The 27,083-nt window shown below is 37.4% G+C and overlaps 1 protein-coding gene across 1 annotated transcript in view; it reads right to left on the bottom strand.

The window, feature by feature from the left end:
* The window catches only part of CACUL1 (CDK2 associated cullin domain 1), a 54,032-nt gene that overhangs the window by 18,222 nt on the left and 8,727 nt on the right, over positions 1 to 27,083 (bottom strand). Inside the window, exons 2-3 of the mRNA XM_016142522.2 lie at positions 17,214 to 17,340; positions 16,239 to 16,341 (exon numbers count right to left, since the gene is read on the bottom strand). Of these exons, the coding sequence (XP_015998008.2) occupies positions 16,239 to 16,341; positions 17,214 to 17,340 (230 nt within the window). The remainder of the gene's footprint in view (positions 1 to 16,238; positions 16,342 to 17,213; positions 17,341 to 27,083) is intronic.

Below are 27,083 nucleotides of genomic sequence, written 5' to 3' on the forward strand. Positions count from 1 at the left end.
CAAAGGAGTTGGGGGAATGGGCATGGTACCAAGCATCGAACGAATAAAAATGATTCTACGCATCTCACTTGTGGCAGGCAGTCTGGCAACTGGACAACAATACCACATACAGAAATTTCACCTTGCTTTTACACAAGAATACAAAGAAATGCCACACTGAAAGGTTCCTAAATATTAAATTTAAACATGTGACATAATAAAACCATTTCAGCTCAGCTGTTTTAGAAAGGTCCAATATTATTTTAAAATAAGATTTAATTCATATTTTTTTCAGTTCTACTTACAAGCTTGAAAATGTTTAGTGAACTCTCCTAATTCATCTTCCATTATTACTTACAGATTTGTTTGGTGCACACAGGTGCTTTTTAAACATTTATTTGTTAGTCCTCCTAACTGTCTACAAAATGAATGTCATTTCCATTTTTCATATGAAGAAACCAACCAGGGCTCAGAAATATTCAGTCACTTGACTACGGTCCTGCAGCTAATAAGCTAGAGAGCTAAGTCTCAATCTGATTCCTTCCATCTATTTACATTCCTTCTTCAGCATCCTTAAACTTTTAGAAAAAAGTTCAAATTTCCAATTTAGAGCACACTGTTTACCTCTCTGCTTTCATATCCTGTTCCTTTTCAAACGTGCAGCCCAGCACAGCAACCACACGGAAGTAACTACTGCACTTACCCAACAGTATTAGCGTGCTGTTTCAGGCCTCCGTGACTGTATTTTCTACATGGACGCCTTTATCACCACCCCCTACCCAGACTCACCCTGGTTAACTCCCATTCATCTTTCAAGACTGATGTCACTTCCTCGCAAACCTCTAGGATTTATGGCCCTCCACCTGGGGCACCACTGCACTTAATCACTCTCCCGCTGGGCGGTTTCTGTCACTAAACTTCATGTCCCTGGAGAGTAAGATCTAGGTCTTCTTTTTACATCTCTAGTGCTGACCAGAGCCTGGAACATAGTAGGTATATATAAAGGCATCTCTTACAAGGATAGCGTCTTACTTAAATCTAAATCTATAAACCTATAAATCTATAAATAAATAAATCTAATCTAGCCTCATTTAAATCTTAAATTATTTTACTATTTAACAAGGTTGTATGACATAAGGCAATTCATCTAGACCTCTGAATTTCAATTTCAGTACACATAAAACAGCAAACATACTGACTGCTATTTCTAAGATGTGTTTAGAATCACAGAAAATGTGTAAATGCTTGAAAAATATCAAAATTATAGATGTATACGCAACAAGTGAATTCCTTTCTGAATTAACTACCCGTCTGTATAATGCTTCATAAAAAACCCATTAACATTTTTAAAGGGATTTCTTATTAACTAAAGAAACTGGTGAAAATGGTTCCACATCATGAACAAACTTTGAACCGTAATGAACAGAAACACATGTAATATCTTTCTCTAGAGTGCGTTTAAAAACTCTGGAAATGATATTTCAGTATTCAAAGAAATAAAATTTAAAAGTATTACATGAAAAAAAATCTGAAGAGTTTTTGCATTAAAATAATTTTCCATTTTCACAAAAGGACACTTTATCTATCCAAAAGTTAAAAGTATGAACATTGATCAAAAGACACACTTAATAGCAGACAGAATAAAATTGAATTCCTTAGTTCTTTTCAAGAATTCCCAAAGCCTCAAAGGTTATGAGTAATAAAAAGTACTTTTTGTACTGAATCAAATGTCAGAACATTTACTTAGCTTTTTACTTCCATATTTCAAGCAGCACTTATTCAAAAGCTTTGAAATGACAGGACTATAAATTATAACAGTCTTCAAAAATAAATCCAATCTCTTTTCTAGGAACCTAGGGGAAAAACTATTTAAAATACCTAATCAAATTGTTCCTCCTTAAAACTCAAGTTCAGTGTATTTTGGGCTCCACTGGGGAAACTGCTACCTATTCGATTTACATTATTTCAACACGAATGTATTTGGCTTGGACAGTAAATGCAGTTATTTATCCCTAAAACAAACAAGCTTCATTTTCTTCTCAAAAAGAAAAAGGCGCCAGAAAAATGATCTTTACAACAAACTTGCTCCAACTTCTCATAAAAGACCCAGATTCCCCGAAATTTATAACATGGTTTATAGGAGGAGTGCTTTAATTTCTTGATTTTCTTTTTTTAGTGAGTAATGTATTCATTTGGTTTAAAATTCAAATGAGTTCAAAAGGGTTTCATTGCTAAAATAACCAACACTTCAATTCCTTTATGCCCTTCCAGAAGAATTTTATGTATATATATAAAAAATAAGTATCCCATTTATACCCTTTTTCACACAAATGCTAATATATAATCACATTGATGTGCAATTTTTCTAAAAATGTATCTTGGAGACTTTTATTGTAGTGGCTCTCACACATTTTGGTCTCAGAAACAGTTAACATTCTTAAAAATACTGGAAGATTCCAAAGCTCCTGTTTATTATGTGGGCTATGCTTATTAATATTTATCATATTAAAAATTAAAAGTGGGTTTCAAAAATATTAGTTCATCCTAAAATAACAATGACAATAAACTCATCTTATTAATAAATTTTAATGTTAAAATGCAAATATGCATTTTAACTGTAAATAATTATTTTCCAAAAAAATAAATAAATAAGAAGGGAGGTATTGTTTCTACATTTTTGCAAGTCTCTTTAGAGTCTGGCTTATTAGAAGACAGCTGGATTCTCCCATCTACTTCTGTACTGGGTCAGCTGTGATGTATAGCTTTGGTTGAAGTAAATGAAGAAAATCTACTCTCATACTGAAGCGGAGACAGAAAAAGAAGGCATACTTTTAGAGCCTTTTCAGATAATTGTGAACAGTCTTCTTTGAAACTTGACTAGTGGTAGTTTCTTAAAGGTTACTTGCAACAAGAAATCGAACTATCAATGAATTCTTTGTACTCCAGTAATTACAATCCTATCTTCCACTCTGAATGGATCTTTTAAACACATTTCATAGCATCGCAAATTGGTCATTTGGAAAATACTGACTCGCTGAGTTAAGCAGATCTTCCAGATGTTAACACGTTTCACTATGCAACATCAAAAAAATACATCTGTTCGTATCACCACCTATCTCATCAGTAGCCTTTTTAGGTATTGGGAAGTGATTATGGTCAAAATGGTAGATACGGGTTTTCAATAATTCTAATGTTCACTTTAAAACTCAAATTTTATCATTAGCAACAAATACTGTCAGTTGCTTTCCTTGAAGTGACAGACTTACGTCATTCATTTTTGAGAAAATGTCTGTCAAATACTGAAGTCTAAAATAACCATAGTTCGTCATTCTGTCAAATAAAAATAATGTTCTATAGGGGGAAAAAAAACAGCTAGTTTAGGTCAAAACTCATATAACCACACAAGTGCTTTTTCTCAAAACAATTACTGTACTTTGATATGCAGCTTCCCATTTCATTTTTTTTTTTAAAGAATGTTTTCAGAACGTTTTTAAAAGTACACTCAAAGCCACAACTTAACAAAGTCAGTAATTTTCACTGCTTCACATCTAGGACACTCTAAAGTGAAAGTGGCTTGTTACCACTTTTGTCTTCTACTGTGAGTGTGCAGAAGTGAAGATGCACACCAGGACACCAACAGTTTCACTCACCATTGTTTCTGCACCATCGAAGCAAGTATCAACAAAGTGAAAAGGACAAGTAACATCTTAGTAATATTAGAAAAACAGTCTTGATTTTGCAGACCCCCTGAAAGGATTTCAGGGACCCTGAGAGGAATTCCAACCTATACTTCAAGAAACCTATTCTTGCAAGTACTACACAATGTCGGAATGTACTATTTAATCAGTGTCCCTATTGATTACTTGTTGCTAATCTCATCACCACAAATAATGTTGCAACCAAAAACTTCATCCGGATGTCATTTTGTAGAAAGCAGTTCTGAAGAAAAGGTTTTAAGTTAAAAAAAGGTAGAACTAGATGATAACCTTATGTATCATTAGATAAAAACAAAGTAACTTTGGCACCTAGTTTTAAAGACCAATCTGCTAATTATCACTTAGGAAGTAAACTGTGAGAAATGTCTTAAAGCAAGAAAGGAAGGGTCTGATTTGACATATTTATCAAACCTTCACAGAAGGGGAAGGAGAACGAAAGCTCGTTATCCGAAACTACGAAAACTGGATGAGGAAATCTGGTTACTCTCATTAGATGTATGTTAATTTTAGAACAGCATGATTCATTTAAATAATTTTGCTAGCCAATAGACTTAAAAATACTATGATCTAGGTCAGTTTGGGCCCAAAAGAATTTTCAATGATGATGGAAATGGTTTACATATCTTCAGTGTCTAATATGGTGGCCACTAGCCATGTGTGGCTACTGAGCACTTGAAATGTATTTAATGAAACTAATGAACTGAATTTTTATTTCATTTAATTTTAATAGTGACATATGGCTAGAGGCTACCAAACTGGACACTCCAGATGTAAAATACAAACAAGTTCCACGATTTCATATTCATATTCCTCCTCCTGCACTTATGCCCACCCCCATCCCATCAAAATGAAACATGAAAAAAATTTAAGAATATGTGCTTTTATGTTCACAAAAACATTCTGGTTGTCCTTAAATAAATGACTTTTTCATGTTAAAATGAAATAGAGAGAAAGAAAGGATGGGAAGAAAGGATCTAATAAATATTACAAGGCTACTAACATCTACCTTTTCAGACGTACTACATGTGATTCTGGATTCCTTTAACTCATCCACATCGCAAGATGAATCTAGGTTCTAATCCTAATTTCTAAACTGACTAGCTTATATAGAGCAGTTAACAAAAGGTCCAAGGATTGCTTAGTAGAGAAAATATCCAAAAGTCAGATGGACTAGGATGACTTCTCACTTTTCTATACACTTTATCTCCTAACACTGAGCAAAAACTACCAGTGATCCCTATTTGCTTATATTTTAAAATAAACTATTTTTCCCGTATCTTTTCTAATATAAGTACATAACTGTTTCAAAACAAAAATGATTATTTTAAAGAGAGTACAGCTCATAACTGTACTGTGTACACTGTGATAATAAACTTTAAGGAACTGTTCTTTATTTAAGCAAGTTGACTCTCCTGCTCATCACAAATTCCATTTTCCGAGTTCAGGACGCTGTTCTGACAAGTGGGTGGTACCAGTAATCTAAGCTGTGAAGCAAGCACATGCTTTTAATCAACTAGTAAGTACTTTTACCAGATCTCTCTTTGGGGTCTGGCTCATGTCAAGCCCAATGAGGGCGCAGGAGAAAAACACACGGTCCCTGCCATTAAAGGATAACATTACTGTCTTGTGAGAATTATGGTCTGAATGGAACTTACAGTGTCTCACTCACAAATTCCCTGAGACAAGAAGAACTTTACTATAACAATTGCTTTAAGGTCTAGTTTGGATTAACATATGGATCTCCAAATAACTTATTCAGAAAAAAATTCAGTAGAATACGCATGTGAAGAGTTACTTAGCAATTGGCAATATTACTTGAAATCTATGTAGAAAGGATAACAGGCAATTTTTTTATTCTAAAATCTTCCTCACTCTAGCAAGGAGTAAATATAAGTATTTGGGGGAATGAAAGTTTGTTATTTTAAACATACGTTGTTCAACAGGTATAGAAATTATGCCTTCAAAAAGTACAAATTTCAAAGACAAGCAGAGTTATGCTGCCACCCACCGGACAAAATGCAAATAGCAAAGCAACCCTTGCTCTGATTTTAAATTCCAAGAGAACATGGCTCCATTTGTTGGCAGTCTGGCAGTAAAGCTTTTATATGTAATCTGGTGTCCGTGAAGAGCGAATCAAAGTTAAGTAATGATGACTGATTATGGTTTATCTTCTATTAATTTCCATTATTAATTGGTTTGAGAGTCAAATTATATTTAACTCAATCAAGATGTATTTAGTTTAAAAGACGTCAAAACAACTCTAATGTTATTAAAATTAATGGTTCACATGTAATGGTTCACATTAACTTCCTTTAAATTAAAATAGCTGACAAATACTCATTTAAACTACTTCCTTTTCCACTAGCCTTGGTGGTCGCCCCTTCTCGGGCCCCTGAATCCAGGTGAGCATCCCTGGTGCTATTCCTAACACTTTCATGTAACTGCCCTGGCCTTGGACCAAATTCTGTTTAAACACTGTTTCCTGGGGGGGGATGTACAGTGTGAGTCCCAAACCCCTGATAAACTATTGCAAGGAACACTTGCTAGGGTTCCTGACTATAAAGCTAATAGGTCAAAACATCAGAATATTTTTATTTGGTAAAAGTGGAAATATACTCCTATTTGATAAAGTACACTGACATACAGAATGAATTTATCAACATTACATTGGGAGAAAATGTGTCACAACTGTTCTAGTGGATACTGGATTCAAACGCAACAAAAATCATCAAAATGTGGAAGTATCACTTAAGACAGTTTTAAGAGTAAAGGGTATTATTTGAATCCATCAAATTCAATTATCTAAATGGTACTGGGGCAAAACGAGATATTCTAAATATTATCAATTCAAATAATTGCTCTGTCAGTCAAAAAACAACCCCCAAAATCTCAGTGACTTAAAATAACAAAGCTTGGGCAAATAAGATGTGGTATAACCACACAATGGAATGTTATTCAGCCATAAAAAGGAATGAAATATTAATCATGCTATAAACATGCACGAACCTTGAAAACATTGTGCTAATTAAGCCAGACGCAAAGGGCCACATATTGTCTAATTCCATTCTTATGAAATGTCAAGAGTAGGCAAATCCGCAGAGACAGAAAGATTAGTGGTTGTCAGTGGCTGAGAGGAGGAAAGAAGAGAGCGTGACCGCTCACAAGTATGAGTTTTCAGTCTGGGGTGACCAAGATGCTCTGAAATTAGTGGTGATGGCTGCACAACTTTATGACTACGTTAAAGATCACTAAGTTGTACACTTTAATGCTGGCAGTGAGCTGCACTTTTTTTTTTCTAAACAGGAAATGGGTTAAAAAGGTGAATGTTAGAGCATGTGAACTGTATCTCAGCAAAAACATAGATGTTAAAAATCGGGAAAACGTATAGCGACCATTCTTTTGCGCTCATGTCACACGCCCATCTTGCGGGTCTGCTCTAAGTCAGACTCTCTCGGAGACCCAGCTTAAGGGAGCCGCCACCATCTGGAACACCTGGCAGGAAACACAGGAAATCGCACAGCCGATTTTAAAGGCTTCAGATTTGGGGGTACGCACTTCACTTTCACTCATAATTCACAGACCAAAGTAAGTTACTTCTAACTTCAATGGGATAGAGAAGTACACGCCTACCATATATCCAGAAGAAAGCGGACTGGGAATATCCAGTCAACAGCACTAGGGCTGGCACGTGTATACCTAACGAGTACTTAACTTCGTGCAAGACTACACTAGGCCGAGAGAAACCAATGCTAGTAAGTCAGGATGCTTGCCCTTAAGAAGCTCACAGCATTGCAAAGGTGCCATCCTGCCTGGTAACCAAATATATGCCAAAGTGCTAAACTAAGGACCACAGTAGTGATACAAATAAAGTGACACAGAAGCAAAGAAGAGAAAGTGATTAATTAACCCCATCAGGAATAGTGCAGCTGGAAGCTGAACAAACCCTAGCAGACGAGTAGAATGCCCCCTCTGCGGAAAGGGAGGGAAGGGTAGTGGCGGCAAAAGAAACTAAGAGAGAAAATAAACAAAGATGAGAAGATACAGCCCGTTTAAATTTTAAAAGCAAAATACTGTTACACTATCTTGCTGAGTTCAGAGTGTAAAGAACCTTGAAATCCTTGTTTAGGTGTATGGTCTTTGTTCTTTAGGCGAATAGAGAGTCGAAAGGTTAAGAAAACAGAGACAAGTCCGAGAAAAATAAACAAAATGGATTGAGGGAAGGTGTAGGGCCAAGATATAACCCAGAATTCTTTTTCTATTGTTCGGGCAAGTACCAACAAGGGAGCAGGCAGGAGTTAATACTGACTTGTGACCCATTTCATATCTCTATCCTATTACTCGCGCATACCAGTATATTAAAATGATCATTACATCTTTCCCTGAACAGTATACACTTATATCTTACTTGGCTCTGTACTCTTAAGCATCGAGCACATGGGCTAGCATACAGACACTAAATGTTTTTGAACTGAACATTCTAAAAACACTATCATTCTCCTTCCCTATCTCTCACTCTCTCATTAACTTCTAACATTTCTACTGAAAGAAATCAGAATCATCTTTGAATCCTCTCACCCCATCTCTCTCTCTTATCTGTACTATCTCTTTGGCCTCTGCAATGTATCTCAGATACTTCTTTTTTATTACCATCAGGTCCACGATTTCTTATCCAAGATTCCTGGAGCCAGACGTGTGCCGTAAGTCAAAACCTTTCAGATTTAGAAGGTATTATGGTATATACACCATACATTATGTTTAAAAAAACAAAAAACAAAAAACATAGAGGTTGGGAATATCAATACACTGATATTTCTGTGAGAAAATATATAAATGCTCCCATGAAGTTCCTCATGTAAGTTTAGATCGACTTTTGAGTTATGGCAACAAATTCATGGGGAAAAACAATATCATTTTCAAAGCTTTCTTTGATTTTGGAATTGCAGATGGGGAGGGACTGTGGGACTTTTATTCACTAGCCTGCTGCAATCACCATTTCCCTACACCTCATTCTTTCCCACTCCAATCCATCTTGCATTCTCTTACCACATCAATCTTTCTAAGGTGCAACTCCTGGCATGAAGGGCTTCTACAATTTGGGTCCAATCTGCGTTTTTCAGCCTTATCTCCTTCTTCCCAGTATCCCTCACATACATACCTTACGTTCTATCCTTACAGGACCACTCCTTGTTATCCAAACCTCTCCAAAGAACTGCCTTTGCTTATAAAGCTCCCTCCCCAAACATCTACCCATTCTTCACGACATATTTTTAATGTCACCTTCCTCTTTATTTCTCTGTCAGGCTGTGATCATTCACCTTTTTCTAACATGACACTTTCCTTACTATTCTGCTTTGTATAGTTTCCTGAATATTTCTTATTCTAATTGCTTACTAGCAGAGATTGTGACTTAATTCTTTTGGGGGGTTTAAATTGTTATTTTTTTCCTAATTTCCTGAGATAAATACTAAAGCCACTAATATGCCAATTTCTCACTGTCATTGTGGATTTGTCCTGTTTCTCCTTTTGAGTCTGTTAATTTTTGTGACTGTTATCAGGTGCATACAAATTTAGAATTATCTTCCTAGTAACTGAAACTTTTGTCATAATAAAAAGTTCTCTTTGTATCTAATAATACCTCTTGCTCTGCACCTACTTTTTATGATAGCAATCAATACAGCTATCTCATCTTTCTTTCAGGCTGTTTGCATATCTTTCTCATCATTTACTTGCAATCTTCCTGTCTCCTTATATTTTAGATGTACCTCTTGTTAGCAGCATTTAGTAAGGTTACAGAACTTCATTCGGTCTGGTAACTGTTTACTTTTTAAATGCATTTAAGCCTTTTAACATTTCATATAATAACTCACACACTGAAGTTTAAATTATCTTACTATTTACTTTCTATTTGTCCCATGTGTTCTCTGTACTTTTTTCTATCCTTTCTGGACTTCGATTATATTTAAATTATTCCATTTTCTCTATTGTCCTGTTAATTTCACTTTCTTTTACTATTCTTTTAGTGGTTACCATAAGATTACAGATTGCATCTTTATCTCATAGTCTAAAATAAATTAGGACTTTTACCTCTCCCTTGATAATGCGAGGGCCTTAGAACATTTTTAATCCATTTACTCCCTTTCACCTTACATGCAATTGTCATGTGTTTTAATTATATTGATTTATGCCCAATAAGCTATTGTCATTATTATTCTATATCTACATATTTATCTTCTCTGCTCTTCTTCATTTCTATCCAATTCTCCAAGTTTTCATCTAGGAACATTTTCTTCCTATCTGAAGAACACTCTTCATTATTTCTTTAAAGAGACAACTAACAATAGATTCTCTCAGTTCTTGTCTCAAAATGTGTTTCACCATTTCTCTTGGTTTTATGAGCACCTCATCTAGTGTGACTCATACCTCTGAGTGCCAGACACTGTTTATGAAAAATCATGGAAACTATCTGATGCCTAGAATAATGTAATCTTTCTAGTAAGCACAGAGAGGCGCTGGGAAATCTGGACCATCTTAATCCAGTCAGAAATCAGGCGCCGGCTACAACAAACTGGTCTGGGAGGTGATCCTTCAGGTTTGGGGAACCCTATCCCTAATAAGTCTATCAAAGCTCTATTAAATTTCTCAATCTATTAGCCTCCTCTTCCAGAATAAATACGTGCCCACAGTAGAGAAATGGATTAAATACTAGTCTCCCCTCTCTGGGTCTCCTCCTTCTCCCAGACCTTGGTCCTATAATTCTTTACTTTATTAGCTCCCTTGTCCATTTTTAAATTGTTCTCAGTAGGAAGGCTGGTCCGAATTATCTAGTCTTATCAGCGATATATCTACTACTGCACCTAATAGAACACCTTGGGGAGGAAAGCACTAGCTTCGTCAGGTTTCCCACTAGGAACTGTGGCCGATCAACCGGTTTTTTATTCTGACCAATAAATCGACTGTGATTAATTGAGAAGGCAACAGGGAGTCTTTAAGGTTTCTGAACAAGAAATTATGCCCATCAAATTAGTGTTTTTAGAAAAATATGTATCTAAAGAACAGACTACAGAAAGGCCAACCAGGCAAGAGAAGACTGCACTGGTGGAGGCATGAACCAGTAATGACACGGGAATGAGAAGGGACCGCAACAAAGGAGAGCGCGGTATTCTATCAGGCTTAACTATTGCCTGGAAACAAGAGGTCAAGAAGAAAAAGGAAGTCAAAGGTAAATGTGAAATTTTAAGTCTGAGAGTGAAAGTGGTTTAGGTGAAGAGGAATTTAGATTTAGACATGCACACGAGGTGTCCCTAAGGAGAAATCCAAGGTAAAAGGTTCAATAGACACTTGGAAATCCTGGTCTGAGCCCTCACCAAAAGCAGAGAGACTGCTAAAATGTTCAAGAGAATTTTCCAAAACTAACCAGACTATCACACACTAAACTTAGTGAACCAATTTTGTCTCTATAGTCATCTATTTCCACTCTTTGGTATAGCAAAAAATCAGAATTGGAAATTCACATTTTGAGGCCTTGGAGAATTTCATTATCACATTTAAAGAAGAAAGGAGTTAAGCACAAGGAGGGAGTGTGGTTTAAAGAAAATGAGGCAAAATATACTGTCACAGTTCAACATAGTAGTAGGTTAAAAAAAGTACAGATATGCAGTAAAATGTAATAGGAAGCAGAATACTATGTAAATTTAGTAACAACAAAAAGTTTAAGTTACTGACATAAGTAGAAATTATTTACAAAATGAAAGAAATGTTTTTTTTAAAGAGGCAGCAAGTTAGATTATGCTGTTATATAAAAACGTTTAACAAATTTAAATATTCTTTTAAAATCCTAAAAATGCATTCTCCAGTTTTTAAGTCAATAACTGGGGAATGTAGAACATTATTTCATATACTCTTCAGTCCCCCCAACAAGATATGCCTTTTAATAGAAATAAGTAATTCATTCTGACATATATAATAGATGAACCAGCAGCTATTTTAAGATGCTCTTGGCAGATAGAGGCTGACGCCCTGGAGGTCCAACTCACTGATTAATCAACCCCGACGCTAAACATAAATATAAACATAAATATAAAGCTATAGTGCACAGGTCCTGGATTATCTGCCAAATGTAACTCATTCCACACTCTTGTTTTAGTTTGTAATAATAACAAGACTTCATTACTAAAATGTGCAAACACAACGCTCCACCCATATAAAATGTTTCTGGATCAAGAGGCCTAACATACATGCTCTTGTTCTGTCCTGCATGAAAACTGCCTTAAGGCTTCTATAAAACAGAGATTATACCAAGATTATGGCACATACTTGTAACGCTGAATAAATTAACAAGCTCAATTAGTTGAACACTGAATAAATAAAAAGTCTAAGTATCCACGGAACATAAAGATTAGTCAGTGGTCACAGGAGACTAACGATGCTACTCTTTCCACTCAAATAGGTCAAATGTAGTTGCTGAGCATTCACTCAACAAGCATTTGCTGAGTTGTACCTGTGCCAGGCACTAAGGAGAAAAAGATAAACAAGACAAAGTCCCTGCCTTCCAAGAAGGACCTGTGAGGTGGCCAGACACAGAAACAGAAACAATATAACACAATCACTGCTCTAATAGAGCTGTTACTGCCAAGACGCTATGAGTACAGAGAAAAAATTCTAATGGCCTGTTTTGTTTTGTTTTGAGGAAAATGCCAGGGTTCCACGAAAACTTCACATAGGTGGACACACTTGAGCTTAAGTCTGAAGAAAGGACGAAGAAGCATTCACCAAGCAGGAAGCGGAAGAAAAATATCTCAGAACTTAACTTAAAGGAACTAGATATTACGGTAAAATCACTTCCTTTCATGATGAAGAAATTTAAAAGATGTGTTATCATGTTTAATCAGGAGGCACACACAGTTGCTGAGAGGCAGAGTTGAGCAGGAGCCCAGGTCTCCATGTTTTTAACTACTCCACCCTACTTAATAACAGCTGGACTTTATAATTGTACAAGGGAGATCATTTTGAAGTAAGGTTTTTCTATAGGCCGTATTACTGAACTCTAAGTAAGACACCTGTTGATTCTAAAAATAAACAAAATTCTCTGGTTGCACACCATGTTCACTTTACATTTATCGATCATCACCCTTACCCATGTTTTAATTTTTTCATAATTTATGTTAATATAACGCCAAAATTATTTAGTTTCATAATATCCTGTACTGGTAAAGGGGAAGGAAAACAAGCACTCTGATACATATGTAACTGGTGGGGGCATAACTTTGGTGCAACTCCTGTGAACTGCAGTATGGACACAGTAAATGACATTATTTATAAGACTGGTTATTCACTACAGCACTGTCAGTAACAGCCAAAGACTGGAAGCAATCTAAATAGTCATCGAGCAAAAAGTCCTTAAATAAATTAAGTTATATCAATAAAATAAGGTACAATGAACTCTAAAGAGTGACAATGATGAAGAATGACAGAGATCTACACACAGTGACAGGGATCGCTCTCCAAAACCTCAGCAACTTACTCTCTGGACCTCAGCGACTGCTAAGTATCGGCCCCCGTGCAGGCCAGCCTGGGAAAGAAGCGGGTTACCTTCACACTGCTGATCACTGGTTAGGCAAACTCACGGCAAAAAATCTAGCCAAGTGGCCTTCCGAAACCACCAATTAGACTGAGTTTGATAACACAATACTATAGTGGCCTCTAACTTTAAATTTCATAATATAGTAGTCCCTCCCACCCGCCCTTTATCCATGGGGGATATGTTCCAAGACCCCCCCAGTGGACAACTGAAACAGGAAATAGTACCAAACCCTATATATACTATTTCTTCCTGTGATAAAGTTTAACTTATAAATTAGGCAAGTTCACAGACAGATTTGTTCTTACTGAAGATCTTAGCAACTGCAACACATAATTTTTTTTCTTAAGTTGAGAAATTTCACCTTTTCACTTAAAGAAAGCACTTTACAGCTTCTCTTTGGCGTGTCTGAATCGCCGACATCGCTACTCTTGCACTTCGGGGCCATTATTGAAATAAAGGTTACTTGAACACAAGCTCTATGAACCCTGACAAGCAGATATGATCATCCAAATGGATATGACAGACAAAGGGATGATTCACATCCCAGAAACGACACAGCAGGACAGCATGAGATTTATCATGCTACTCAGAACAGTGCATCATTTAAAACTTATAAATTATTTCTGGAATTTTCCATTTAATAGTTTCAGTCCCTTATTGGCTACGGTAACTGAAACCACAGAGGTGAAACCGCAGATAATGAGAGACGACTGCAACGGCCTGCGAGAATGAAGAGAGGTCTTACAGTACGTACAAAATTAGATTCAAGAAACACCCACTCAAGGAGAAACTACAAGATGACGATTTAACAAATCATAATTCTGTTGGTTAAACCAACGGTCCCCATGTGAAGGTAGAGCACAAGTGCCTAATGCATATAAATTTTTGTAAGTAAGACAAGTGACATATTTTGGTCTTATAATTTGAACTAAAATGGTTCGCTTTCTGTTTTAGAAAAATATTTAGTATTATTTCAAAACAGCAAAACTGTTAATAAAACAATCCTTTTTTGAGGTCAGAGTTCTTTGCTGATCTAATGAAAACTTTGATACTCTCTACACCCCCCAAACCACCTAGAAGTCAGGTTAAAAAACATGATCAAATTCAGATTTCTTCTAGAAAAACTTTCACTATTCAACAAACAGTAAATATTTTTAGTCGTGAACATTATTCTATGTACATTTCATTCAACAAGTATTTAATGCCTCATATATGTATGTATGTATGTATGTATGTATGTATGTATGAATGATGCTGGTACTGACAATGCAATGAAGAAGACAGACATGTTCCTCTGCCCTCTCATAACACCACATGGGGGGAGGGGTACGAGGAAGGGGAAGAGCCAAACGAGAAATCATAATACATAATGAACCACAATAATGTACTACCTGTTACAGAAGCACAGATGAGGGGCCCCCAAACCCAGACTTGGAGAAACAAGGTATCAGAGAAGGTTTCCCAAAACGAATGATGTCTAAGCTGCAGCCTAAATGTTAAGTTCGCACTGACCAAAGATAAAAGAAGGCAGAGGAGAAGGGAGAGTGTTCGGGGCAGTCAACAAAAGCCAAGAGGTGAGAGAGTACACAAAATGAAATAAGGAATAAGTTCAATACACAGGAGCAGAGAGGGAAGATATCAGGCTGCAGAAACAGGCAAGAGTCAGATAATAGAGAATCCTTAAATCATATTAAGAAGTTCAGACTTTACTCTAAGAGGAATATAAGCTAATTAGATTGCGCTTTACGGTCACTCTGCCTGAAATACAAGAATAATTTAGAGTTGTTAGGTCTAGAGCATTTCAGTAAAACACAAGATGATGGTGACCTGAACTGAGTAGTAGTGAGTGAACAGAAGACAACAGGAGCCAAGAGAGAAAATGGAAGTGAGTCCAACTTGCCAAACATGGGATGTGGGGACTCAGGAAGAGGGCAGTGCCCAGAATTCGTAAGCAAATCATTCAAAGCTATAGAGTACAGACAGGTCTTGGATTTCATCTACGATTTGGATATGATGCCTAGGCACTAAATATATTTGCTAAATGAGTAAAAATGTTGCATTTAGTGGCAAAATGAAGAAAACATTTTACATCACAACAAAAAAGTGTATATTTGGCTATGATAAATATAGCTCTGGCTATAAATTTTTTAAAATTCTACTTAATGCAACAACAGTTTGGGGTAAACAAGACTAAGATACCTCAGACCACAGGTAAGTGAGGGACAATATCCAAGCTCTAACACTTCCTAGGAACTGTGGGTGTCTCGGAGTTACTGAAGCACGTCCCAGCTATGGGTGAGCCCTGGTAATCTGCTGCCAAGTGAACTTTTCTATACATCATGAGACTTCTACACCAAAACTCAAATATGATCTGGCCCCAGCATAGAGGTAGTACCTGCCCTTCAAGCCCAGGAAACTTTACTGAGGCTGAGAGGGATGGGTGGGGATCAAGAGGTCAAGTGTTTCCTTAAACAGAATATTTTCTGCAACTTGCCCCAGATTTTACAGCTGGGATGATGTTCATCTTTTGAGAATTTAACAACAAAATGCTCACTTCAGTTGTTATATTAGCAAATTTTAGGAACTGGCTGGCAAACCACTCTTCAAAGATAATTTTTTTAAAGTTCTGGGAAAAATTAAAATATACATGTATATATTGCAAATGCCACCAAATACTGAAGTTAAGACTTCAAACAAAAGAAATGTTGACAAGGTAATACATGGAATCAGTTAAAGTCTGAAATATATTCAATATAAAAAATTCCACAATTTATGTCAAAATTTTAAATAATCTATTCCAAAGATAGGATGATTTGGAATAGATTATATCCATCTAGAAAACATTTATAAATTGACATCACAATCAAATTAACAAGGCTCTGAATGTATATAACACAGGCTAATTAATTCCTACCAGTCGGAAAACCCCAAGGAAGCAAAAATCAATATGATCAGTTCTTTACCTGCAGCTCCTTTGAGACTCTCTCTAAGTGATTAGTTATCTTTTTAATCAGATCACTATACATCTGTTCCGAGTGCTGCTGGCATACACATTTATACACACAACTGTGGAGGGAAAGAAAAACAAAAAAAAACAGGAAAACTAAAAGTTAATGATAAAGTATTCAGGTTAAAACATACTTTGGATATACGGCCACTGGTCAAATAAGTAATTCAGGCCTAAAATTAGTGACCAATCACAACGTTTAAATAAAAATTTACCCTGCCCCAATCAGTGTTCAGATGGACGAGGTATTACCACCAGTTACAAATAATCTTTTTGAATACTCTATTACACATTTGATCAGTACCAGATAATCTAATATCTGAGAGTCTGAAGATAACTATTTACAAACCAGCATCTCTCTTGTTTTATTGAATGTCAAAACAAGAGTGATAATGAGCAGAAAGTTCCTAACTCACAAAAACATTTACAATGCAAACACTTCGTGCATCACTTGTGTGGAACAACACAATTGTCACTTCTTCCTCCTGCGACCAGGCTGATCTCACGTCCTACCCCAGCTCCTCACTAATTTGATGCTTCTATTTACCAGGAGGTGGGAAACAAAATAACCAAAGAGAGTTAGAACTGTGTGTCCATAAACATGGACAGATCAAGCCAGGATCTCCCTGTGAGACTAAAAACACATTTTTCCTTTTTGCTGACCTCCACAGTTCCTGCATTACGCATGGCAGGGGTGGCAGGCTGAAGTGGGAGAAAGCCTAATGGACTGGTGTTAACGCTATCTTGATTTGAAAACCAATTTTGAAGCAAAAAGTATAAATCAAACCTCTAATCCACAAGGGTGTAACATATAACTTACAGCGCCTCTTCTTATGTATTATATATTATATGCACACATAACATCATAATTCCGGTTGCCACGAACCTCCATATACCATCTCAAACCCGGGTAAATTAAATCTTGACTTACCTGTATATCTGTTCATAGGATATGGGGATATAGTCACCAGGACTCTGGGTTAAAAGCTGATCTATGGCACCATCCAATTTTGGCCAGTATGTGCTCTTATAATCTTCAATAGTTATAACATTCATTACTAAAAGTAAAAAGCAAAATAAATATTACTATGTGCCACATGTGAACACAAACTAGCAATTCTGCACCCTCAAACTGCTTTCTGATTTCACACTGATATTCTATCACCTAAACATGACTCGATTACTACTAGCCCCCTTCCCAGTGAAAACAAAAAGTAACCTGGTTAGGGATTTTAAGCAGCTATTAATTATGACTTTAAAAGGAATTACTATGAATCTGTTCATCTTTAAAAACAACAACAAATGAGCAAATATTATTGGTTTCCCTTCCTGGTCCCTGTGAGCTTCTGTCATCAGTGGAACTTCTCAAACATGCACTGACCTTCAAATACACATTGTCGATGATGTGACGAGATGGCCCACCTGTGAACCGCAATAAAGTTCTGGGAAACTGTGAACCCCAGCAATCAATATTTATGGACACCCCTGGGAAAATCTACCCAAGCATGACTATAGGCAATAAAGTCCAAATACTACAGCAACATAAGAGGTTGCTAGGAACCCACAGAGATTTATGGCACCTTGTGGACATTACTGCACCTCTGCCCGAGGCTCTTGCCGTCCTCCATCTTGGATGAGCCCGACAGAAAAAAACAGCCATGAACTGGAGCCCTGCACTGAAGGCTTCCCTACTAACTGGCTTATTCTGTCACCACAGGTTTAATAATGTATTTAAAACGGCCAGTTCTAACAACATTGAAATCCAAGGGTGACAGCTGTTGACACTGTATGACAACAATGAAATGACACTAATGTTAAAAAGGGCTAACCAAAGCGCCTGAGCACCACTTTGTCAAGAGACTGGAACTAATACCTCTAATACTGAGGGGGCAGAGGGTTGACTTCCCCAAAAGTTCATGGTTTATTGCCGGCAGAGACACCAGGTAAAAGAAAGCCTTTCCCCAGCATCTTCCTATCACGTTATAATTTCCAAATCACAGTCATTCAAGTCAAGATGTTTCTCATATCTATCTATGCACAACTTAAAACATTTTGTTCAATATTTTCTTTAAATCTTTTTTTTTTTTGCTTAAGTAAATTTATTTTAAAGGACAATTGACAAATGAACTATTGGTTTACATGACATGGAATAATCTATACATACTGTGCTAAGTAAAAGAATCAGACCTAAAAGGCTCCATGTTGTAGAATTCTCACTTATATGACACTAATAAAGGCAAAACTACAGCGAGGAAAACAGATCATAGTTGCCCGGGGCTGGAAGGTCAGGAGGACTGTCTACAAAGGAACAGCATGGGGAAATTTTCAGGACAATGGACTGTTTTGTATAGATACATCACTCCATGCATTTGTCAAAATCAAGAGGTGTACACCACTAAAGTTACTGTGCGGAAATTCGAAACATAATATAATAAACCAGGGAGCAGTGAGTGGTAAAGATGGAATACAAACTGTGACGAATCTCATTTACGAATGAAGCACAAAACCTTCACTGAAGGAAATGGGGAAGAAAAGAAATATTCTGACTACATAAAAGGCTAAAAACAAAAAGAATTGTACATGGGCCAGCTAATGTGCATGCGCGCGCGCACACACACACACACGAAAGGTAGAAAGAGGCCAAATCATGTAGTTTTATGGGCCACTGTGAAGACTCTGGCTTTACTCTGAGTAAGAAGGGGCGTTGGAGGGTTTGGGGCAGAATGGAGACCTGATCTGACTTAGGTTTTCTACGGATCACTCCGGGGGCTGCGTTAGGAGTAAACAGCGTTTAGAGGCTATGTGGACGAGGGGCTGGACCAGGTGGTGGCAGGAAAGGCAATGAGAAGAACCAATGAAACCTGCTGCTGGTCTGGACGTGAGATGTGACAGACCAGACAAGGATGACGGCAATGTTTCTGGCCTGAGCACCAAAGGATGAGGCTGCTGTTTACTAAGAGGAGGAGGAAGTGGCAGAAACTGTGGGTGTCCCACACACCTACTTTGTCCACAAAGGCCACTGTCGACACCTACCATTATTTGCCTCTGTGTTCTCTGGCTGCCGGGGTTGCTCTGACTGAAGGAGAGACAAGGTGGAAGTTGTGGAGATGACAGCTCCGGAGCCGCCTTCAAGCAATGGCTAATGAGAACTCGAGGTAAAGAGCCAGCATCCCCTTTACTCCCAGCGAGGCCCGCGTGCGACACAGACTCCCAGAGCCCTCCACTGGGACTCGGCTCCAGCTGCCCACACGGCTGGCTTCTTCCCTGGCCTCCTTACCGTCCCCCCGTCTCATACCTCTACTCCCTGACAGGTGCTTCGCAGAATCACCCCTCTGCACTTAAAACTACTTGCACTTAAAATAAAAGGATCTATCAAAAAGAGAAAAGCAGTGCCATTTGCCATTAAACAGAAGGCAATATAGAAATAAGTACAATGTTATTAAGTCCTAGGTAGACCCCACTGCCCGCTGAAGGTTCTGAGACTGCACTTTGCTTTCCCTGTGAAAAAAGGGAGATTGGCAGAAGCTGAGAAGTTATTACACACTACCTCCAAAACACTACCTTTCAGCTCTCAGAAGATTGAAAGAAAATTGGAAAAAAAAAAACTAAAAAAGAAATCATTTCCCCACTATGTGCTTCTAGGTTACCGAATCCCCCACCCGCGCGTATCGCCTCCACCATGTCCTAACACCTGCTCTACACTGAAAGTTAAGGCTTAAAGTAAATGACATGCTCACAAAGAAAACTCCGAGTCTCCGAAAGCCAAGAAGTAACAAACCAATCCCACGGGCTCCTCAACTGCTGAGTTCAAGGAGCTACACCTATGACTGCAGGTGGGGACACTCTACTTGACTCTTTAACAAACCACCAAGTCGAAGATATGAAGTAGGAAAAAGACTAAAATGTGAAGTCTGGCAGGTGCGAGTATGGCATGAAGTCCTGCTATGGAAACTGACTGCTCAGGCCTCTCGGGTGTCTTTCAGATGGCACTTTTTAAAATGCTCTGCTTTAAACAAATTAATTAATTAAAAAAAAAAAGACAAAAAAAATAAAAATAAAATAAAATGCTGCTTTTAAACATCTTTGAAAAGAGATTTTAAAACCAAAATGAAATAGGCATGAGTCACAGTAGAAAATCTTAAAGCCTGTTTCTGCACCCCCCCCCCAAAAGCTTTATCTATTTCTACTCTATATAATTCTACATATATTTTGCTTGACATATAAATAGGAAGCCAATTCAGTTGACCTCATATCTGGGCTGTTATGGACTGAATGTTTGTGACCAACCCCTCCCCCCCAAGATTTATTTATGCTGAAATCCTCACCCCCCTATGTGATTATGTCAGGAGATGGGGCCTATGCGGTGGAGCCCTCACAAGTGGGATCAATAACCCCTGAGACCTCTCTCTTCCCTCCCCTCCCCCTTCCACCACTGAGGACCCAGCAAAATTTGGCCAGGAAACCAGACCAATGACAGACTGCAAATCTGCAGGCACCTTGACTTTGGACTTCCCAGCCTTCAGAACTCTGAGGAAAAAATCAGCTACCCACTCTATTCTATTGTTATACTAGCCTGAGTGAACTAAGAAAGTAGCTAACATGACTTTCTCAGGAGCAGCCAGCAGTCACCACACCAGCAAAAGCACAGCTGAGCACAGACAAGCATCTGCAGGCAGGAGCAGTGTGAAGAGTGAGCACTAGTTGGTACCTGCTCTTAGCCAATGACCAGGAAGGTTTCCATGACAATCTGCGGTCGATACTGAAAACGACAATCCAGGAATCTTTAAGATATGTGTTATTTCCTTGCTAATCTCAATCCAATCCCTGATTCAAAAAAAATGCAAAATATATTAGCTGTTTGGTTTCTTTAACGTTTGACACAAACAGCCCCAAAGAGTATGTATGTGTGCATGTAGTCTTAAACTTTAAAACCAGATCCTCCTGTTAGGAAAATGCAATCGACTGCTTTCAATTTTGCCCACAGAAAAGTTCAGATTGACCAAAAGATATGTAAAGCATAGAACCTAAATAAAAATGAAATTACCATTAAATTACTTAATTTTATCTAGGTTAGATTTTCCAGTATAAACTAATACACTATTTTTAAAACTGTTTAGAGAAGCATTATAAACTCAAATGCCTACAAAGGTCCAGGCCAATAACATAAATGTGCAAAGCAGGCCTGGTCTAAGAATAACAAGAGTAGAACACATATGTCATTCAAATTCAAAAACTTTTAAAACCCTCATGTTAGCCTCAATATCATGCCACAAGGATTAAACCTAGAACCACGTTTTTGTAAAACAACCTCGTGCAGCCTAAATCCTACTGAAAAAGTAGTTTAATTGACCATTACCAAAATAAACTGATACAAAGTCTAAAATACATGAAAGGGCTGGGATCTAAGGTTCAGGAAATATTATCAGGTTGCTAATAACTAAGAAGCTATTAGAGATATGTAATTAATACCAAGCAGTAATTAATAAATTCAACTCTTTATCCAAGTAACTTATCTAAACTTGACAAATTTATTATCAATCTCCCTCAACCTGGACATAAGTCCCATGGAGGAAGAGTTCACTGCTACAGCCCCAACTCCAAATAGTGCCTAGTACGTGGTAGGTATTCAATAACATGTGAAGCAAATTAATTTAAAGGAAGTCTAAATAAATGTTTAATATAAAAACAGTTCGAGGCGTACTACTTATTAGTTGTTTTGGAATTAAAGCTTAAATCATATTTGAGCAAACCAGGTAAGAACTATTAGCTATTCCTTTTGTCATTTTGTCGTTGTTTCTAAGGGGAGGGTATAGTCAGAAATAGTAGCATACATTATTAATTCATACCTGCTCTACTGCAAAGACTGGTCATTACCTTATTTCGGTGGTTCTCAGAGTGTGATACCCGGAGAGCATCGGCATCATCTACCAACCTTCTAACGCTTGAGCACCACCGCCTAAAGCTACCACTGCAGCAGCGCAGGACCGCCAGGAGCCACAGGCATCCCTGGTCCTGACTGCTGGCACAAGTCTGTCTGTTCTGAATAACATGAACTGGAGAGTCAAATAAAGGTGTAAATGCAGCAAAGAAAAAATGTTTAAAGGACAGCTAAGAACGGTTTTCACGTCAAAGGCTATCAGAAGTCTACTCTTCCAAATCCCTTCTCCCCACCAAAAAAGCTACCTTCGTTTAGCATTGACTCCTGAAGACTATAATAATGGCAATTATGAACTAAATGATTAAGCCAAATTTAACAGGCTCAATTATGTCTTAAACATAATGACTTTCTAGATTAACTATAATTAATTACAACTAGATAATCTGGGGTACTAGGGAAAAAAACCTCCGGGTTTTCTATTTAACTGGCTAGCATATGTGATCTAAGAGAAAAATAACGATTTCTCGTTGCCACAGTCTGCCCTTCTACCAATAACGATCTAGCAAATCTGTGTGGTCCAAAACATTATCACCTGGTAGAATGTTCCGCTCCCTCTAGCACAGGCTGATGGAAATCTTTTGAGTCATGGACAGAGAGAAGCTGAAGACCAAGAACAAAGCCAACAGAGGGGGTATTTTTAAGAGCGTGTCTTTGAGAATAAAGAAAATAGAGTAGAAGAGGAGGATCAGAATCAGAACAGGTAGTGTAGTATGACAAATAAATGGGGTTTTAATCTTCATTTAAAAAAAAAATCTCAGTTGTTTATTCCTCTCAAAAGTTAAGATTACTTGATACTGGCAAAGGAAATAGTAATTCTTACTTGGCTCCTAAGAGAACTGTCCAGTTTTTAAAAAAAGAAAAACAAGTCAGTTACCAAATACTTTAAATATCTTTTTCCTTATTAGAGGAAAAAAAACAAAACCTGCACCACCTACTCAGGTATATTTTGATGGGCCAACAAAGAAGGTAGCCAATGCTAAGTCCTAATGAAGCCCACTTGTTTCTAAAGTAGGCTAAAATCTTTAGGAAAAAAAAAAAGCCCACACTTTAGGTGTCTCTCTTTTAGGAGTGTCTAAGTTTTAGGATTTGTGCTTTGCATAATTTAAAAACTATGTTTAAACACTATGGACAATATAAAGGGTCTATTGCGATGACAAAGAAGTCATTCTTTGTAATGTTGTTACATCCATGTACACGTGAAGTTACAGTCATGTAAACAAATAACTAGCTAACACTGCTGCCTTATTCTGAAGTCCTCATTAACACATTCATTCAGGGTTCTGTGCTTCCGACCCCATCCTATTCTAAAGCCCCAAAAAGAAAACATTTGGGTTCAGATAAGGCTTGCAACATACTAACTATATGAAACTATAATTTCCCTTTATGCCTTGCTTCAAATAACATGTGTCTTTACCCAAACGTCAAAAAACTGGTATAGGAAATAAATCTCACTGTGGTTTCACTGCTTAGAAATCCATACATTTCTCAATTTGAGGAAATGGAACAGAATAGTAGAAACTTCCTTCACACTATTTTAAAACTCTGACAACTAGCTGCAGTGTCCTACTGGCAATAATGAAATCTGCATTCCTTTAGAAATAGTTACCGCACAACATTATTCTACAATACTGTCACACTTGAGCCTGTGACATAGTTTCTAAACTTAACATGTTATGATAATACATATATGAAAAGGTCAACAGCTATCATGATCTCCAATGTGGCTCCAACTAATCCAAAATTTCACAATATTCAAATAGAAAGCAGCTGCTCAATTGAGATTCCATAGGTGTAACCACGCTAACTAACTGCAGGTCTGCCACGGTTTTGAAATTCTGTGACTTCCTGCAAGGTTTAAATGAGTTCATCTTTCCATGGCATTAAGACCCAGGGAAGTTTAACTGTGAAGGGGCAGCATAAGGCAGGGTGTGCTGAGGATCCTGAGAAGTTGAGGATAGAGGACAGGATACAACAAATGTGGGTTAGAGGCAGAGAGAGTTGGCTGAGTGAGAGGTGAAGATTGGTTGCGAGTCTGTAGACTAAACAGTAAAAAAGAGAAGTGTTATTCTGCACAGAAACTGAAAGATAAAAGCTTAGGACTTCGTGACACAGATACACAGTAGATGTGCGGGGGGGGGGGGGTGGTGCATGTGTGTGTCTAAAGCGCAGGGCTGGCAGATTTTAAATAAAAGTCAACAGTCAACATCTCAACGTCAGAAATACTCAAAACATCTAACCCTGCTCCTTCTCTTTAATTCCACCACCCTTCCTGCCCTCCAGTCATTCTTCCAGAATGGAAGATCCTTCCCCCTGGGGAAACTGAGCAGTCCCTACTAATATCTGGCAGTTCCTCAACAAATAGCAGCTCTGCATCCAATTAGCCTGAAGAGAGGCCCAACACACTTACTTAGAAAGGCCCCCTGCAAACACACAACTACCAATTAGCCCTTTTCACTTTTGAATATGAAGACAGCGCTAAGGATCAGCAAGATTTGCAAAGTCTCAGACAGGAGAGATCAAAACAAATAAAAATGGAAAAGATAAAAACAAAGATACTTAAGAGAAAAGAAGAAAACTTAAAAAAAAACTCTGTAATTATTATCTACAGAAAGGTAAGATAAAAATTAAAAACACTGCTATGAAAATGAAGCAATCCAAAATGCTCTTAAAATTAAAAATCGGCCATTGTTAAAAATCCAACAGAAGAAAGAAAACATCAAGGAACTCTCCCAGAATAGAGCAAAAACTAGTTAAATGACTTGGAGAATCAAAATAGAAAATTCAACATTTGACTAGCAATAATTCCAGAGAAAATGGAAAAGAGAGAAAACGTAAAGGAAGAAAAATATTGGCACATTAATATAATAGCCCGGAAATGTTCTCAAGGGAAAAAAGGTCACATATAAAAGAACAAGAAAACGGCGCCTGAATTCTCCATTCTAACACTGCAAGATTAAAGTCAATCAAGCAACACTTTAAAAATTCCAAGGAAGAAAATTTTTCAGTTAAGAATTCTATATCCAAACTGTCAAGCAAGTGTGAATGCAGCATTTTCAAATACGCAAGACCTGAAACTATCACCCACACATTTTGCCAGAAGGCTACTACAAGGTATGTTCTACACACACACACACACACACACACAGAACACACCAATATAAATAAAGAAAGACATCAACTGTGCAGCAGAGCATAAATAGGAATGAACAGGGATAGGAGACTAACAGAGCCACAAACAGGCAAAAGGAAATGCGGATTAATTGAGAGTTTCAATAACACCAGTGACAGGCATCTGGTGAATCTGATGAAGCTGTTGAAAAGTTTTTAAGAATAAGTTTAACAAAACTTATGCAAGTATAAACAAGGCAACTAATAACAAAGTTCTTTCTATGTAAAAGAAAATGTAATCTGAGTTCACGCCTAGCCCTTGAGTGAACGTTTACGCAGTCATGACAGTAATATAGTTTTTACTGATTGAACCAAAAACTGTAATATTAAGAAGACTGAAAAGGCAAGGTATATAGAAATACAAGATAACTAAATCCTCACCTTAATGGGAAGTCAATAGATAAAAGTGATAAATTAACACACTGAAATGTGTAGATAAATATAAGAAACAGCTAAATGAATTAAAAGTGACTGGGTACCAGGTCCAGGAATGGAAAGGGGCAGGGAAAGGGACCACTGATTTTCATTATGTGACTTTTCACAGGTTGAGTTTTTAAATTACAAATCTGTATTTTAATAAGAGCAAAGTTTTCTTTTAAGGCCCAAGAGTCTGGTGCATCTTAAATTTTGAAAATGGAAAAATAAATCGTGAAATTAAATTTTTGTCTCAGTAGTTCCAATATTCTAAGGCATAGAAATGAGAAAGCTCACAATTGACCAACTGCCTACTGGACCTTTCTACCTGAATGAATGGTCCACAGACAGACACCTTAAAGAGAGAGAGAGATGCGCGCGCGCGCGCGCACACACACACACACACACACACACACCATCCACACACCTTCCACATCCAGGTCAAAAGCAGTGCCAATTCCCAGATATCCAAATCAACAATCTTCAGTCTCTAGCCTCCTTCCTTCACTCCCAAATTCTGGAGACTCTAGTCCCCAAATATTTGCAAAATCTGAAACAAACTCTCTTCCAATGCTTTCTTTGTTCAAGCCTCATCTCGTCTAGACTATAATTACAACCCCTAACTAGTCTTTAGGCCTCTATTCTCTTTCCTTTCTAATCTAAACTAATACATTAAGAGAAATTTTACCACGTTGATTCCCTTAATACCTTCCAGTGGCTCCTATTCTCATATAAAAAAATCCTACCTCTAACATGGCATGCACGCCCTTCACTCTCGAGACCTTTCTATCTTTCCAGGTTTAACTGTGACACTCTGTGCCTCACGCCCTATGTGCCAACAATAATTTCAACTCCAGGTCTTCAGCACAGGCTGTTCCCTCTGCAAGGAAGTCTCTTCGAGTCTTCCTCAATTCTCCTGACAAACATCTATTCGTTTTCATAATGGTTGTTTCCTCTGTACTACCACGTACGTACATAACTTTACCCTTCAATCATAACTATCTGTCCATCATCTCCTACACTTAACTGTGTCTCATTCATCACCAGAGACTAAACTATTACATTGGCATACAGAAGACAACAAATAAATATCTGTTGAATGAAACACCATTCAGATGTCTAGTCAGTAACTTACAATTACAAATTACAGATCTCAGCAACTCTACAGAGGTTAATAGTCAAATGTCCCCAAAAGCAGGAAGAAAAAGCGAAAGGCCAGTTTGCCCTGCCACGACATATTACAAAAAGATATCAACGATAATTTTTTATATAACACTTAAC

This window comes from Rousettus aegyptiacus, unplaced genomic scaffold (genome assembly GCF_014176215.1).
Source record: "Rousettus aegyptiacus isolate mRouAeg1 unplaced genomic scaffold, mRouAeg1.p scaffold_m13_p_6, whole genome shotgun sequence".
NCBI lineage: Eukaryota > Metazoa > Chordata > Mammalia > Chiroptera > Pteropodidae > Rousettus > Rousettus aegyptiacus.